Source organism: Myotis nattereri, assembly GCF_964212035.1.
Source record: "Myotis nattereri genome assembly, chromosome: 16".
NCBI lineage: Eukaryota > Metazoa > Chordata > Mammalia > Chiroptera > Vespertilionidae > Myotis > Myotis nattereri.
This window is the reverse complement of record NC_138091.1, coordinates 9,836,776-9,855,047: the sequence shown is the minus strand read 5'-3', so window position 1 is coordinate 9,855,047 and position 18,272 is coordinate 9,836,776. Positions and strand designations below refer to the sequence as shown.

Genomic DNA, 18,272 nt, shown 5'->3' with positions numbered 1-18,272 from the left:
ACTAGAATTTTTCAGTACCCCTGTCAGCCCAGAGAGGTGCTCATCTTGAGGGCATGGGTTGTATGCCTGGTACAAAGCTTATTCCCATTTGTTCAGAGACTTTGCAGCTTTTCCAGGGCATGGTGCCAAGAAGGGTGTCACTCCTTTCTCTACAGGGTGGTTTGGAGCGGTGAGGAGGACTGATGTAAATGGAGAAGCCAGGCCACATCCACAACCTTGTTCAGCCTTGGGGCGTGAGAAAGAATTGCCGCTGGGCTCTGGTGAGACAGAAGAGCCTCAGGAAAAAGCCCAGCTGAACCAGAGCTCAGGGGCTGAGGGCGGAGAGAGGCGCTGACCCCAGAGGAGACTTGGAAGCGGTGCCTGTGGAGGAGATGAGTGAGGACTCCGGGCCCTGGGACATGCCCTGCCCCCTCTTCAGTGCTGCGGCCGACAGAGGAGACTCAGAAAGCTGTTCAGTGCCCGTGGAGCAGGTGGGGTTTCTGTGCAGGTGCAGGTGGAAGTCAGTGTTCAGGAACTGCTTGCTGCTGGTTAAACCCTAGAGCAGTGGTTCTCAACCTTGGCTGCTCTTTAGAATCACCTGGAAATCTTTTTAAAATCCTGATTTCTGGGGCTCATCCTCTGGAAATTCTGTCTCTTTGTTACTAATGTTGTGGTCTCACCCCATAAAAAAGAAACAATTTCCGGAGGATGAGGCCCAGAAATGAGGATTTTAAAAAGATTCCCAGGTGATTCTAATGTGCAGCCAAGGTTGAGAACCACTGCCCTACAGCATTCTGCAACGTGGATGCCAGGGGGCGCTTAAGGCCATGCTTGGCCCATGTGCTGCTGGGAGATGAAGTCAAACAAAATGTGGGTTCCCAGGGCAGCCCTGATATAAAAGGTCCCTGCCCCAATGCTCCTCAGTCAATTTCCTCTAAAGTCTCATTGTCCTGGGCCTCAAGAGCATCATCACTCGTAGAGCAGATGGCTCCTGAGAGACTAATTCTTCCCAACCTATGACTCATAGGAACACGATGGAGGCCCAGAAGCAACAGAGTTTCTTAAGGCTCTGAAGGATTGTAGAGTTGCATTTTATAGAATAGAAATTACATTTATGTTTAACAGTTTTTCGTTACATTTTCTTTAAAATAGACTGTAGGTTACTGAATAGTATGAGAAAAATACAGTAACATTGTAAGCATATAAAAAATAAATACAAATATTTTAAAACTGTACATAAAGGGTGTATTGGAGCCCCATTTGCTGTGGCAGCTGACACACTCTGTGGCCCAGGACCTGGCACCACAGGCTTCATAAGAGCTCAGGCGAGTGGCTCACAAGTTGCAGGTGGGTCCACACTAGAAGCTCAGTGACAGCTGTGCCTGGAGCCGGCTCTGGCTTAGGTTAGGGCTCCAGAGTTGGTGTTTCCCCTTTAGGTATTTCTTCACCTTGCTCTGGAGCTGCTTCTGTAGACTCAAGAATAGAACATGTTACCACCATGACTGCCTTTGTGTGCCTTCCAAGGCAGGAACCTCCCATCTCCATCACTGAAGTCCCAGTTCAAGCCCCCACCCCAGGAAGCCCTCCAGACTGCAGGCCATGGGCACTGACCTGAGCGGCTCCATGCTCCTGCCTAAGCTCAGCCTCTGGGAGATCTTTTCGGTGTGGGCCAGCCCGGTCCCCACTCACCCACACCACCCAATCCACATGCACAGCTCTCTGACTCCCTCCCTTTTTTCTAGCAGAAGCCCTCAGACCTCTGCCCTCTTGCAGAAATCTCACAAGGCATGGGATCCAGGGTGTTGCCAGCTTCTCCAAGTCAAAATCTCCATACTCTCCTTAAGGCTCTGATCCAAAGCCCGTTTACTTTTCCTGCTGGTCCAGAGATCCACTTTCTACTTCATAATACGTGTAGATCAGCGATACTTTGAGGAAGAAGTCACACCGACTGTCCTGTGGATGCTACCTGCCTGTTCAGCCTACAGTGACTGAATCACTCCTGACTAGAAGGAAGCACTGGAGTGCAGACCTGGGGTAAGGGCCTTTGCTGAATGAATGAGCCCAAACCACCCCCATCTCAGAAGGCTGGGTGAGCCTGGGATTTCTGATCTGACTTCACCCAGGACAGAGACCCCTAATGGAATCTCCAACGTCTTTATCAAAAGAGAAAATAGCTTAGCCTAAGTCCTGAGGAGAATCACAAATAAGGCACAAGTTTCTTTAAAAGAAGAGAAAATGGCCAATTGGAACAACCACGGCTCCTCAAGCACACCTCTACAGAGTCCAGGCTCCCAGCGGGCCTTTTCCGGGAGGAACCCCCCTCCCGCCGCCCCAGGTCCCTACAATAACCCCAAGAAGCTGGGCCTAGGCTCTCCCCATGTTCAGAGAAACAAACACTCAGAGACATGCAGTGATATGGAGACTCACAGCAACAGGTGGCTGAGTGACCACTGTGCTGTGGAGGGGCAGGGCTCACCTGGTCCATGGTTGGTCCCACACACGTTGGTGAGTCCCAAAAGTTCTGTATTAACACAGAAGGGAGGGTGCGGACCAAGGTGGGGACGCTGCCCAGGAAGCTGGGCACCAAGTATTTGACCAGTTGCTTGGAGGTCTGCACCTTACATGTCCATTTTTATTTTTAATTATTATTTTTTTTGCCCTGTGAAGGTCAAGCTTATTTGGAAGCCTGAGTGAGTGGTGTTGGGGACAACATGGAGGCCCAGGGGTGAGCTGAGAGGCCTCCATGTTGGGCTTAGGATGCCCCCACTGGGAGCTCAGCACTGTGTCTGGGCACAGGGTGGATCCAGCTCCCTGGGAAGCAGAGTCCTGGCTGCAGGAAGGGCAGGTGGAGAAGGTGAGGGCAGTTCTCTCTGGGTGGGTCAGGGTCCAGAAAAACAGACTTGCTCAAAGCTTTGAGGGTTTTTAGGGTTAAATTTTATAGACTCTAAATTAACTTTCTGTTTAGTACTTCAGTATATTTTCTCTACAGTACACTGTATGTCATTAAATATCATAAAAATATAATAAAATTATAAACATATGTAACAAGAATATTACACATTTAACACTGTGTCTAAATGGGGTTAGGAGGGTGCCCTCTCTGCTATCGCTGCTGACACGCGCTCTGGCCTGGGATCTAGCACCACAGGCCGCACAGATGCTGGGGTGAGTTGCTCAAATGCTGCAGGTGGTTCTTCTGCCTCTTGAAGTTGAGTGAAAGCTGGGCCTGGATCCGGCTCTGGCTCTGGAGAGGCCACTAGGGTGGCGTTGCCCTTGAGGGTTTTCCTGGTGTTCTTCTGGAGCTGGTTCTGTCGATGCAAGAAGAGGACATGTTACCACCCTCACTCCCTTTTGTGTGCCTTCCAAAGGCACACTCACCCACACCACCCCCGGAGGCCTCCTCCTCCTCCTGTCTCGGCCTCAGTGGGCTCAGGTGCTCCCGCTGAGGCACTGGGCCTTGTTTGGCAGGTAGGAGACTGCAAGTTGAGCTCTATGGAAGCCAACAGCATCATCAGGCTGGGAAATTCTGAAGGTGCTGGTCCAGCCAGATGCTCAGGATGCAGGAGATGGCCCTGGGGAGAGAGATAGGTGAGCAGCAGAATGTGAGGCCTGCCTTTCCCTTCCACACGGCCCTCCCACAGCACCACTCAGAGAGCCTGAGGTCCTATGCCTGCTGCTCCTGCCCATCCAGAAGCCAGACCTGCTCCTCGTCCACCTTCAGTCTGGCAGTCCTGGCAGAGATGGGCCTGGTCACCCAGGAATGGTTGGCATGAAGCCCTCCTACCTGACAGCTCGGGATCAATGAGGGAACCACCTGTCCCCTTCTTCAGGGGAACCTGACATGCTCTCGCAGTGTCCCTGTTCCCTCCCATTAGGACTGAGAGGCCTGGTGTCCACCCAGTTCATGTCACTCATTGGCACTGAGCAGGTGCTTCAGGAATACTGACCACTGAGCAAAAAAACAAACCCCAGGGCCTTCCTATCACCTCCAACTTTGGCTCCTGCACCTACATGCTGCCTCATTCACTAGCTGTCCTGTGTGGTTCTTTGCCTCCCACTGAAACTCAACTCCCACAGGGTGGGGTACCCCAAGCTGCCACTGCGGAGGTTCTACCAGATTAGGGAGCAAGGTCCCGGGATAGGGGTGCATACTGGGCTAGAATTAGGAGTGGAAGGCTATGAATTGTCTGAGGGGCTGTCTGTCCACTGACCTTCCCACTCGCCCACACCACCCATATCCACTTGCACAGCTGTCTGACTCATGTCCTTTTTTCTAGGGAAGCCCTCCGACCTCTGCCTCTTGCAGAAATCCCACCATGAGTGGGATCCATGGTTTTGCCAACACCTTGAATTCACAGTCTCCATACTCCCCTCATGGATCGGATCCAAAACTGACTCACGTTTTCTGCTGAACAGAGGTTTACCATCCTCTTCACAATACGCGAAGATGCAGCCATAGGGAGAGGAGGCCAGGAGGACGTCACATCAGGTGTTCTGTGGACACTATGAGCCTGTGCAGCCTAGTGGGACTGAATCGCTCCCTCCCAGAAGGAAGCTCTGGAGTGCAGGCTTGGAGTCTGCTCTGAGCACTGGGTTATGGTCACTGCCTAGAAACATTTCTGTACCAGGCAGGGCTTCTAATATACGTGCTGATTGAATGAGCCCAAACCAGCCCCACCTCAGATTGCTGGGTGAGCCTGGGCTCCACTGCTCACCCCTGGCATCTCTAATCTGGATTCACCTGGGACAGAGACCCCTAATAGTATCTCCAATCTCTTTAGAATATTAGAAAAGAGCTAAACCCAAGGCCCCAAAGAGAATCACAATTTGGCAGTGGCTTCTTCAACAGAAAGAAAAAATCACCAGTTGGTTCAATCACAGCTCCTGCAGCAGACCTCTGCACTGCCTAGGCTCCCAGAGAACACTTACCAGGGAGGAACCCAGCGAGTCCCTACAATAACCCTATGAGCCTGCTCCCTGCTTCTGGGAGGTTTCAGAGGAACAAACACTCAGAGAGTTGCAGTGACCTGAAGGCAAACAGCCAACAGGTGGCCTGGTGAGCATGTGCTCTGGAGGGGGAGGGGCTCACCTGGTAAATAATTGGTTCCACAGCTGCTGGGTGGTAACAAATGTTCTGTAGTAACAGGAACGAAGGTGGGTTCCCTCCTCAGGTAATCGACCACTTTGTCTAGCCAGTGTGCTAGGGCGATGCGCACCATACAGGTCTTTTCTCTTTCTGCCTGTGAGGCTGGAGTTCACTGGTAACCCTGAGTAGGTGGTGCTAGACCACTTGGCTGTCTGGCAGCTGTTTCCCCAGGGCTGGGCTGACTGGACTCCAAGTTCTGCTCAGAATACTGCCATCAGAGGTTAGCCCTTGACCTCTGGCTGCCAACCTCTGAGTCTGGGCACAGGTTGGAGCTGTCTCCCAGGGAAGCAGAGTCCTGGCTTCCTGGAAGGGCAGGTCTTCAAGGCCAGAACCCTTCTCACTGAGAATGTTGGGCATCCGGAGGCCAAAACACATCTTCCATGATGCTCCAGCTCAACACTGCCCTCCTGAGTCCCACCCGCCACAGCGTTCTGGTTACTGAACAGAGCATTGAGGAGCTCCCAGGGAGGGGCAGCCCCCTTAGGTTCCAGGCTGTGAGCACATTCTCTTTGCGTTCCCAGGGTCTGTGTCTATAGTAAACTGAACTGTTCACAGAAAAGCAGCTGGGTCCTTCTGGTCTTGACCAAGGCAGAGTGAAGGGCAGGGGAAGGGGCAGGGCTAGAAGGTGGGATTGTTGTGTCCGAAGATGCAGATGGGGAAGTGCTTGACGTGGGAGGACCACTGGGCTGACAACTGGAAAAACGCCACGTCATTCCACTCGACGCCATCGATGACGACCGGCAGCATGCTCTGCTGGTGCTTGGCCCTGCAAACCAGGCGACCAATGCCCTGGATGCACTGGCTTTGGGACTCCACATTCTCGTCCGTGGTTTTCTTGGGCGCCTTCTTTTTTCTCTCCTTGGTGACCACAGTCATGGACAAGGCAGGTGTTGCTGTGCCCTCACTACTGCGGGGCAGCCTGCTGACCTGGACAGACTGGAAGAAGCACTTGAGTGTGTTTTTGGTGGTAGGCAGCTGTTTCTTCTCTGTGATTCTCTTCGTATCTATTGGCTGGGCTGCTGTCCAGTAATCCACCTGCAGCTCCATCATGTGTGCATGGACACTCTGACTGGTGGAGGACATACTCCCACTCATTGATGCGGGGGAGAGTGTGTTGGGTGTGTTCTTCCCGGTAGGGGACAGAAGCTCAACGGAGCATGAGGTGACTACATCATCTGAGCCTCCTGACATGGCTGCAGATGGTTCCACTCTTCCAACCTTCACTGCCCCCACAAAGGGGATGAGCTGTGTGGACTTTTCATTGGGGCGCTGCTGCTTAGACATGAGAATGGCCTCAGCAATGGGCAGCAGGTAGACACAGTTGGCCCCTGCAACGTACTCAGAGATTCTCGACACAACGTCCTGTGTGTCCTGCAAGGTGTTCTCAGACTCCAGGTTGTTGAACATGTCCCGCCAGTACAGGTCCTGGAAGAAGTTGTTGTAGCGGCAGTCCATGGAGCCCAGGTAGCTGGCCAAGGGGTGGGGACCCAGCGGGATGACCAGGAAGCGCATGTAGTCTAGCCATTGGGGTGGCTGCTGGGACAGCTGCCTCACGAAGACCCGCAGCACAGCGTTGAAGTAGGGCTGTGCCCCTGCCACCGCCATCTTCACAGGCGTCAGGGCCTGGGAATCGCAGTTGCAGTATCTCTGCATGTGTGAGACGATGATGCTGAAGGCCTCCTGGACGTCATCTGTGGAGCAAGTGCACACCACGGGCAGCATGTGCCCCTGCAGGATGTCCGAAAGTAACTGGCCCTGCCAGGCGCAGGTGTTGACCAGGATGATGTTCTCGGGCATCTTGTCCTGGCAAATGAGGATGTTGTGGAGCTGGTCATGGATGGGCTTCCTGGGGATCTGCCACTGGCTCTGTGGGTATGGGCTCTCGTTGCCCAGTCTGTTAACCCACTCATTCAGGGCTGTGCCGCAGCCCCGGTGGCCAGCCTGCTTCCTCTTGGACCTGCTGGAGGGCAGGACCAGAGACTTGGTGAAGCGCACTATGGATGGCAGCTTCTTGGTGAACCAATGCTGGGCGGAGGACCCTGCCTCCCGGTTGTCCTCCAGCTGTGCCAGCTGCTTCCCAGGGGAGCGAATTGTGTGGGCCATTGAGTCAGAGCTACTATCACTTGACATGCTGTCAAAGTATCGCCTGAGTTTGGGCTTTGGGGTGCTGGGGACACTGATATCGTCCTCCGTGTCTAGGCTACTGTCACTAGAGCTCAGCACAATATCATACCGACGGTGCAGAGCCTTCTCCACTTTGGGGACATGCCTCACAAGGGCCTGTTCTGAGGATATGACCTTCTCCGACACTTGGGCCCTGAGCATAGATGCCACGGCTTCCTGGTGGTAATTGTGTTGCCTGTTCATGCACCTCCTTCTTACTATGAGATTCCCTTGGTCCAAGTTATTCTCCTGGGACTGCCTGTGGACGGCATTGTGACTGGCCGGCTGCTCAAAGAAGCAGCTCTCAGATGTGCTGGCGAGGTGGTTATGCGAGGTTTGGGCCTTAGTGCTGGCCGGTATGGCAGTGGCCTCCTGATCGATAGGCTGGCGGGACAGGGAAGCCATTCGAATCTTAGTGGTGGGTGTGCTGTAGGCCACAAGTTGGGAGTCACTGTGGCTGGTCTGCTTGCCTCCCGGGGCCCTCGCGTTCTCAGGCGGGTGGGCCAGACTCAGAGGCTCCTTTTGGATCCTGGTGCTGTGGAGGCCCCGCATCTCCATCGGCAAGCTGGAGTCTGACAGGCCTTCCATGTATGGCCTGAGCTTGGGACTGGGGCTGCTGAGGACACTGTGATTGTCCTTCATGCCTGGGCCGCTAGACAGCCCTTCAAAGTATGGCTGAAGCTTAGGTATGGTGGTGCTGAGGACGCTGCCATCGTCCTCAGTGTCTGTGCCACTGTCACTGGGGTTCGGCAGCATGTCATACAGGAGGTCCAGGTCCTCCTCCACCTCCGGGACATGCTCGCCATGGTCCTCCTCAGGGTCCAGGACCTCCTCCGAACCTTGCACTGTGAGCAGCCATAACAGGACTTTCTGCTGGTAGCTCTGTTGCGTGGTCAGGGTGCTCCTTGTGAATATGAGAGTCCCCTCATCATAGTCACCCTCCTCCTGGTCAGCGGTGTGGTAGCTGGCCTCCCGCTGCGAGAAGAAGCTCTCACACATGCACTCAGAGTAGTTGTCCGAGGACTCAGCCTCGGGACTGGCTTGCCTGGCGCTGTTCTCCTGGTTGATGGGCGGCATGGACAGAGAGATCTGGATGTTGTCCACCTTGCTGGTGGGTGTGCTGTGGGCCACAAATCCATTGTCCGTCTCACTTGGCTGCTTGCCTCCCAGGGCCCACGAATTCTCGGGCATGTGGGGCAGACTCAGAGGCTCTGTTTGGGTCCTGTCACTGTGGCTGCCCCACATCTCCGTCTGCAAACTGGAGTCTGACAGGCCATCCAAGTATGGCCTGAGCTTGGGCCTGGGGGTGCTGAGGACGCTCTCATCATCCTCCAGGTATGGGTCACTTTTCCTGCGTTTCCCCATCATGTCAGACCGAAGGTCCCTCTCTGACACTTTGGACCTGTGAAACAGCGCCAGGACTTTCAGCTTCAGGTTTCCTCCTATGGATGGCCGCTGCTTGTTTGGTTCCCCCTTCTCCAAGGCATCCTTGTGCAGGTCCTGTCTGTGCTTTCCCCTGCCGCTGGCCTGCAGCTCATCCTGCCCCTCGTAGTTCCCTGCCGACTTGGCCTTAGGGCTGACCTGCATGGCACTGTCCTCGTGTTCGATGGGCTCACTGCACAGGGAGGAGATCCAGATCTCGGCCACCGCAGTGGAGGATTCCTTGATGCTGCCAAAGAGGCTCACCATCTGGCCACACCTGGGGTTTCGCTGCATGACGTCAGCCATGTGGATGGCGCCAGAGGCCAGTGTCTTGTAGCCCAGGACGTCTCTATTCTTAGAGCACTTCCTCTGCTCCAGCAGGATCAGGAGCTTGTTACCTTCTCCCTTGAGGAAGTGGTTGTACTGCAGGGAGAAGGTGAGCGCCAGGTTGGTGTGCACTGGTCTACTGCAGGGCAGCACAATCTCTTGGGACCTCAGGATGCCCTTGGAGTCCCGCATCCTCACGGAAATTACCACGGAGTTGAGGTCCTTGGCCAGCTTCTGGAAGATCACTAGCTTCGTTACAGTGAGACTACACCACCTGGGCACGCAGCTGGGGCTGGAGCAGTCCACCTCCCAGGTGGCGAACAGGTTCTGGGGGACCAGTATTTTGAGCACCGTGGACGTGCTGGCCAGGCCCACAGTTCGTGAGGAAGCTGCAGCTGCTGGCACCCTACCGGACCTTTTCCTACTCAGGGTTGCTGGTTTTTTCTCCTGTGGTGGGACAGAGGAGGGACATGATTGGTGGCAAGAAGTGGGGCATGAGTGATCAAAGGAGAGTGTGGACACACAAAAAGCGGCCACTCGCTAATCTGTGATTAGGTCAGAGAAGGCCTGGGTGATGGTCTTTTAACCTCAGAGACCTAAAGTTATCACAAAGATGCTTTGAAATTAAAACGTTTTAACTAAAAGCTGTTTACGGTGGGTCGCTGGGTCCTAGGTTGGAATCTTCTGCAAAAAGGTCATTATTTACCTTAACTGAGACTGTCTACTGTCTTTTGGAATCTACAAGAACATAGCTTTGGAACGTCAAAGGAATTTTCCTATTTTTTGGATACTCTGTGCTCTGCGGAGACCACAAATCCCCTCACTGTTATTGAGTTCATTGTTAGCTGTTCTGTCCTATATCCCCCTATGGGAAAGAAGTATGTGTCTGTCATTTCACTTTTCATCCAATCTATCACCAATGGATTTCATGCAACTCACATACATCGCCACTTCTGACCGTAATATCTAAAATAAGGTGACAAGTGCCATTCTCCAGAGCATTATTTCAATCCATTGAGGTTTTGATTCAAGGCAAATGACCATTTGGCTCAGATAAATCTCAACAATTGTTCACAGTTTTGAATGCTTCTGACATGGACATTTACTTGGCACAATACAGCAGGATTCCAGAAAATCTCACCCAGCACCACCCTGCAGACCTACACCTGGTGCTGGCATCCAGCAAAGGGTCCATTGACGCACCAGTTCCCTGCCTGCCGGTGTACTTGTGACACTTGTCTGTTGGATTCAGGACCTTCCCTTGCTTGTGTTGCTGACTTTATTGGAGCCATATTTTGTAATACTCTTGGTGGAACAAAGGTTAACAGTTGATAGATCCCAGGCTATGCAGAGACAGGAGGGAAAATGGGACTGGTTTTTCCCCCTGGCTTTTCTATAGGATTTGCCTTTTGAGAGTCTGGGCAAACACCTTAGCTGTTTAAGTGAGAGCTGATCTTGTTCAGCTCAGAAGATACAGGGGCACATCCTCCTTCCTGCATGAATCTCAGATGTTCTTAGACAACTGAGGATCTTTGCGGATGTGTCAGAGGTCATTCCTCATGACATGCAGGAGCCCCATAAGGAAATTCCCACACAACTGCAATTAAACTAACTGGCTCTTCAGGGGGAGCACTAATGAGGTTTAGTCCACCTCTGCTGGTAGCCCTTCTGGTTGTTGTAGTCAGCAAGGAGAGAAACTGAGGCACATAAGAAGGTTGAATGAGACTCTAGGTGAGTGAGCAACTTGCAGCTCAACCCATAAAGCAACAAACTTTAACCCACTACATAACACTCCTAGAAACTGTGCTGAGACTCTGAAGATAGCAAACAATAAAAACAACAGCAACAAGCACACCTATAATTAACATGGGAAGTTGTGCCTCCATGGCTGGGAACTCCCAGGCCCCAGCCCTCATTAATATTCCTGTTAGGAAGCCTTGACTTGCAAGTGCTTTACAGAAGGGTAAATGTAGGAAGATTTAACTACAAAATATGAACTGAGAAATGGCCAATGTACAGTTTTCTTTGGGTGCCTAAATTAATTTTTCACAGGCAAAATAAAACAAAAGAAACAAATAACTATAACAATGGCGGCCTGAAAATTGAACTGATTGAGTGCATAGGATGCACATCTTGATTTGGAAATTAGAAACTTCTAAGGAGAAGCAGAGACAAATTCTCTTTAAAAAATAAATGAACAATAAATTTCAGAGATTACCTTCCAACTCTCCTGAAGCTAATACATGCTAACACCCCATCCTCCCCCTTCTATAGCACGTCCCCTATATCTTTTGCTCTCTGAGCTTCCTTGTCCAGATGTGTTCCTTCCCTTCCCTTCTTTCTTCCCCTTCTGTCCCCTCCACTGCCCCTCCCTACTGACTTAAGGGAAAATGAGATTAGGAATTCTGCCAACTCCCTTTGGAGAAAAGCTGCTCTCAGCCAGAGAGGAATCAGCAATCATCCTCCATTTTCTCTATGGCCCTGATTGGTTCACAGAGAAATTTAACTGATGGAACATGTAATCCTGGCTATTTTAACCTATTGCAATTAATATACTCCTGGTTTCTGGGAGCAAAAGCAAGAGAAGTACTAAATAAGGTTTATAGAAAACTCCTATAGAGAAGCCTCCACACTTTAGGGATATAGGAAACTGAAACAGGATTTAGAAAAAGGATACAAACAGAAACATGCCTAGGGCTGCTCCAAGCTTGTTTTTCCTTCCCACTGATACTTTGGGAGAATTTTAAATGATCATTAAAAGGGAAGCCATTGCCCTAGCCAGTTTGGCTAAGGAGATAGAGTGTTGACTGCAGACTGAAGGGTCCCAGGTTTGATTCTGGTCAAGAGCACATGCCCAGGTTGCAGGCTTGATCCCCATTAGGGGGCGTGCAGAAGGCAGCCAATTGAAGATTCTCTCTCATCATTGATGTTTCTATCTCTCTCTCCCTTTCCCTTCCTCTCTGAAATCAATAAAAAATCTATTTTAAAAAAGGGGGAGGGGGAGAAGCCACTAAGTACCCTGTATATATTGAGGCTATTTTATTTGCTTTTAACCACAACCAATTACTTGCTTTCAACATCGGAATAAAGCTTTCCTACAAATGTCTGTTTTTTAATCAAAACCTGTTTCCTTCCAACTAGGGAATGTTATGAGAATATATATGGTTTGCTTATCAAATCTTCCCCAATTCCCCTGTTTAGTGAGTGGGTTTTTTTTACTGTTTAATGAAATCAGTGATGCTGACATATGCTTTCTCCAGAATAGTAACATATATACTTAGAATAAATGAACCAGATACTGAACCAAAAGGGAAAGTAATGATTTTAAAGGAACCTTCCAGGAGGAAACTAAGCTTGAGACTGACCGAATGTTTGCTAATCATCTCTTCTTCAGTATTATCTTCCACAAGACCCTGAGAGATGGCTGAACAGGGTACCCACCCTACTCAGAATGGCCCCAAACAGCCCAGAGACATGCAGACATGCCTCTAACACTAGGCTTTCCCATATTTCTGCCTAAAGATGGGGGGCCAGCCCACAGTGAAGTGAGAATTCTCTTTTGGGGTACATATTCACCAAATGGGAGTAACTTGACCCTGAGTGCCTCAAACAAGAAGCCAATCTTCTTTTGTTACACCAATTACCTGGTTGCAATATAAAGTGGGTAATAGAGAGGCTTTGGCACCATTAACTTTAAGACTATCTCGTACCTGGGACCTGTGTTGCCATTCCCAGGGGAGACAGACGGCGGTTTCTTATACCTGAAAGTCTTTATACCTCTCAGAGTTGTGAGCTTTCTGGAAACTAGAAAAATATTCCCAAATAGAAAGAAACCATCCAAAAATGGGTGAATGAATTTGTCAATCCCTTGCTAACATTTGTCGGGGGGGGGCAACCCAGTTCCTGAGGTATTGAAAATGACTATCCTTGTTTTACAAATGAAGTTTTCAAGGTGCCATAGGTTTTGCTCCAGAAACAATTCAAAGCCCACAAAGTCCTTCTCCCTTCCCCAAACCTCCCCTATTCATTTTGGAGTCTTACAGATAATTGGCTTCATGCAACCAAAGTCCCAGAACCTTTGAAGTGAAAATACCTCAGTTCACCAAGACGTCTTGTCTAGGCCATTTTTAAAAATACAGATCTCTGGAAGATATGATTTATCCCAATAGAAAAAAAAAAATACCTTACCCACCTACACAAATCTCTTTAGCTTTTTCAACTATATCTTTCTAACTTAGTAAGTTTTAATGAAAGTTATTAAATATCTACACATTTTGAAATAACGTGAATACTGACACATTGATTGCTAGACAAGTCTGAAGTTCACTGCTTTTGGGGTTTTTTAATTGCAGAAGGTCTGTAAAATGGATTTGGAGCTGTTGATGTAATGTTTTTTGCTTTGCTGAAGGTGTGTTTTTTGAAAGTAAGAGTTTGATTAAAATATGTTCATCAACGTCAATCTAAGGAATGCTGTTTGTTCACTTGTGTGCTTATGATTGGAAATTAATGCTCCTAACAGTTAAAAGTTCCAGTTAAGTTGGAAGAAATTATACAGTTATGACAATAGAAGGCTTGAGGTATGGAGAGTCATATTTGAAGGAAAAGGTCACATGTAAGTTTCTCTAAGGATAGTTATTTCTGAATGGGTAAGAAGGTTTGTAAAAGGTGAGGAAAGGTTTGTAAAAGGGGGTATAGGCTATACAATTTTGTGAAAGTTTTATATAAAAATATTCTTTTATTTCTCTACCAAAAAAATAATTCAAATTGTGTGTATAGTTTTTGTGTGATATGTGTTCATCTGTGTGTTATGTGTGGTGAATTGTCAGCCTCCATATGACATTACTAGGATATAATCTTTTATTGGCCTACAAAGATTAAATGCTTCTGTAAATTAAGGAGAATTCTGTAGTCTGGACAAAATACTTAATATTACAACTGCTTGCAAGTATGATTAATATCTTTTAGAGTTAGTTACCCTAAGTCTGTGTTTGCTTTACGTAGATTTACAAAAAGTCCATGGTATAATCTTTTGCACAAGTATATTTGCAACCTTCCCAAAGTTTCTATTGTAAGACACTTTTAAAACAGGAGATGACTTTGAGTCAATTCCAATGGGCCCTGGAGTACCTCAAGGATTTATTCTCTCTCCTTATTAGAGAAACGTTTTTAACTAATTTAGGACTACTTAATATGCTTGAAATTACCTGAGAAGCTTTAAAAAATTAAAAAATATAAATAACTGTGCTATTTGTGTACCTATATTTTTATTAAAATGGTTGTTCTAAAGATTTCAACCTTCCCTAGGAAGGAACATAAAAAGATTCAAGAAAATTTCAAATAGGAAACACTCTGTTGTAACAGTGGTCTTGGGGTCAGCGACACCAGGCCAGCCAAGAGCATGGTTCCCTGTGAGGGTGTCTGGCAGTTCGACTCCGGGTATTTGTGGCACAAACATTGGAAGTTTATGAATTATATCCAATTCTCAATACAAGTAGCCATGGACAATGTTTTCAAATCTTACACGCTATCTGTTCCTTTTATATTGAAATTATGTATTGAATCCAAATATATACATATACTTATATATTTTCATATCGTTCTCTGTAATTTTACAGTAATTGTTGTTATCCAAAAATTATTGCCTTGAAATGTTATATTTTACCAAAAAGGCAGTTTTTCATCAATTGCATTGCAATCAAAACTATAACCATACCACTTTGTTTTGTCGTTCATAGATATTGTTTTACTTTACTGCATTTTCAAATATGTTACATCTTTAGAAAAATTCATGAAAAGGACTCTTGACTTACTCTATTTTTTTATTCTTTTCATAGATTTTATTGATGAGAGAGAAACATCGATCAGCTGCCTCTGGCACAATCCCTACTGGAAATGTGCCTGCAACCAATGTACATGCCCTTGAACTGAATTGAACCTGGGACCCTTGAATCCTCAGGTCTAAGCTCCACCCACTGAGCCAAACTGGTCAGGGCTTGACTTACTCTAAGTAACAGGTTTCTACGCAGGTCACATCTCTGAACTGAATGCAGAAGTATAGATCTCTAAGGAATGAATGAATTCACGAAAATACTAGCAAATAACCAGGATAAACAACAAAATGGGTAGGGAACTAAATGAAGAGAAGATGGTTATTATTGTTATGACTCTGTTTAAAATACTGCTGATTTTTAAATCATTTTGTTTTTCAAATATAAGGAAAACTGAAAAGCAGAAATTCTACATTACTATCCATGACTCACTAGGAAGGTTAGAGGCAATGATACATTAGTGACATTCATTTCACAGTAATCCCAAGAGACAAAGACTTCAAGGACCAAAACCTACAACCTGGAGATTTTGTTTATTGAAACACATTAATTAAAGACTCTCTCCAATGTGTTAAAAAGGATGTTACCTTATTAGAGGCCTAACCATAAATGGATCTCTGTCACTGACACTGCCCTCCATCCACCAAGGAGACTGAAGACTTTTCAAGGATGAGAAACCACTGGGCGTGGGGGCTGACAGCTTTCCCAAGAAGTCAACAAGGCCTGGATGCTGACAGATTACTGCTGCTCAAACCTTCTTCTTCTATCTCCTAACTGTTATTGATTATATGTACACCAACTGATTTTTATATTTTTATTACACATCTTATTACTTATGAGTAGTTGAATTTTGATATCTGCTAAGTTTTCCCACCTACTAGACAAGTACATTCTAATGATCAGTATGGTAAGGAAACAGTAGAGAGTCTTAATTCTTCAGGTCAAACATAGCATAAGTACAAGGAACAGTGGATGAAGAAGGAAACATAATTAGCTTAATAAGCAATTATGAAAATACATGCAAAGGGTTTTTGGTTGGCTGGGATGCTTATTTTCCTTAGTCACTTTCTTGTCTAGTAGTAGACATTTTCTATTCCTAAGCAGTGTTCCTGCTTTAATGTTGTTGCTTTTGTCCCTGGTATGTAAATGTTATACTAGATGCAAAATACCAAAACTTAAGACAAGCAGCAAACGGACTCTGCTCATGTTAGCTCAAAATATAAAATTGATACAGAATATTTTTTAACAAGAACACATAGGATCTCATGCCTCCCATGCACCTGCCTTTTTATTTTGTTTAATAATAAAAATTCCACTTTGAATGCCATTTAAGGTTATAGTCTTACCTTATCCCGAATGGTCCATTGTTCAGGAAGACATAACACTAACACTCATCATCAATGCATAATTTGTATCGATTTCTGAATAAAAGGAGGGTGTGTGAATGAAAAAGGAGCCCCATGCTAACCTGACTAGCTCAGGGAAGTCCTGCAAGGCAGCCTTGCAAAGTCAGAGACCTTAAGTAACTACAAAGGATGGTCTGAAATTAAAACACTAACAGGAGCTCATGATGGGTCGTCAGATCCTTGTCTGGCATCTTCCCTGACAAAGACCAATCTTTACCTTAACTGAGTGTGTGTACTGCCTTTTTGCCTCTATGATAACATATCATTGGATTTTCCTTATTTTGGACACCTCATGCTCAGGCACTGTTCTGTGCTCTGCGGAGATCAGAGATCCCTTCGTTGCTATTGAGTTCATTTTTGACTTGAAACTATCCTACATCCACCATTGTAAAAGAAATATGTGCCTATCATTTTACCCTTTATCCAATCACAGAAGTGTCTCCAATTTGCTTTCTCCTGTCTCCCTAATCAATCACCCATGGATTTCAAGCAACCCACATAAGTCTGCACTTTTGCTTGTATTGTATAAAATAAGGTGCAAAATTGTCATTCTCAGGAGCATTCTCTCCACCCATTGAGATTTTTCTCGCTCACAATTGTTGACACTTGGGATCAAATAAACACACACAAATTTTTCAGAGCTCTGAAAGTTTTTCACATTAATAAGAGAAAAGGTTCTTGGCAGGAAAAGTAGAATTGCAGGTGAGGAATATGAAGCACATTAGTATCTTAGGTCATTCTCTTAGCAGAGGACAAACAGCACATGCTTGTATTAACAGTGCCACCCGTGCGATTTCTGACAGAACATCCCAATGTGTGATGAGAACACACAGGCTTTTCCTGGGGTGGAGGATTTGGATGTCAGGACATGTGGCATGTTTAGGGTGGCACCGTTGTCATGGCAACGGAAGGTTTTAAGTCCAGGTCCCACAGAAAAAAGACATGGATCTCTGTGATAAGCAGTCGCGGTCCCCATACAATGTGCAGCCGTGGGAGGCCGCAGCTCCTGACATGGAGGAGATGAGGACCCAGATTCCTTTGGGAACTGGACACTAGGAGGGATCTCAGGGGAGTAGCAGGGTGCCTTCTGGAACCTGAGTCCTGTTGACTCCCTGGGGTCCTGGAGTTTGGGTCAATTGGGCACCTACACTCACCCTGCGGCGGTGCTTCAGGCTTGAGGATATCTCAGGTGTCTGTGCCGCCTGCAAGGGCGTGGAATTGAAGACCCCATCTGTCGGCTCCGGTCTGCTCTCCTGTGCAGAGCTCTATAAAGACAGTTTCCAGTCACCAGAGGAAAACCTCAGAGCCCTGTTTTGCTGGTTCTCTAAAACTTGTGACTCTCCACTCCAGACACACAGAATGTGATCTTTTGAGACCTCTAATGGCAAGGAAAAGGCATGACAGCCTGAGGGCCTAGGACTCCCATTGGCATAGATAAGGGACCCCTCTAGAGCCCCATCTCCACCTGCCTGCCCTATGCTGGGGTGTGATCACACAGGACATCGAGGTTATCCACTGCTCCAAACACTCCCACGGTTCTCCCTGCAGGACCCCCTATCCACCACATGAAGAGGGGGGATGTGGGCTGCACAGGGATGGCCCACAGAGGAAGCTGGCCTGGCGTGAATGGGTCTGACCCAGGCCACCTTCACTTACCTGAGGGGATCTTCTTGAAAACGGCCAGAGATGTCGGGCACGAGTGGTGAACCGTCTACAGAGTCTGGAACAACGCTCCCTGCAGGGTCTCCGGGAACCAGAGCCCCCACAACTGGGAACACAACAAGAGAACATGTTGAACTGTCAACTGTCTCTTGCCAAGTGAGTGGCAGTTGGGCAGTTGCTAGAAAGTGGGTGCCTGGTTACAGGGGTTCCAAGTTCTATTAGGAAGTGACCTCACTTCCTGGAATTGCCTCCCTGATGACTCCCCTCACCTAATAACAGCTATAGATAGTCCTGTGGGCTGCTGACTGCTCACCTACCTTCTCCATGGAATACCAACAT

The 18,272-nt window shown here is 47.8% G+C and overlaps 1 protein-coding gene across 1 annotated transcript; it reads right to left on the bottom strand.

Annotated features, from left to right (window-relative positions):
• Positions 1 to 5,743: 5,743 nt before the first annotated feature.
• On the bottom strand, positions 5,744 to 18,272 carry LOC308532633 (phosphofurin acidic cluster sorting protein 2-like; the record flags this gene model as incomplete). Its single annotated transcript, XM_081110148.1, has 6 exons — positions 5,744 to 7,082; positions 7,254 to 7,860; positions 7,915 to 9,484; positions 17,426 to 17,534; positions 17,928 to 18,039; positions 18,251 to 18,272. The coding sequence occupies 6 exons, from the start codon at positions 18,270 to 18,272 to the stop codon at positions 5,744 to 5,746; spliced, it is 3,759 nt and encodes a 1,252-aa protein (XP_080966274.1).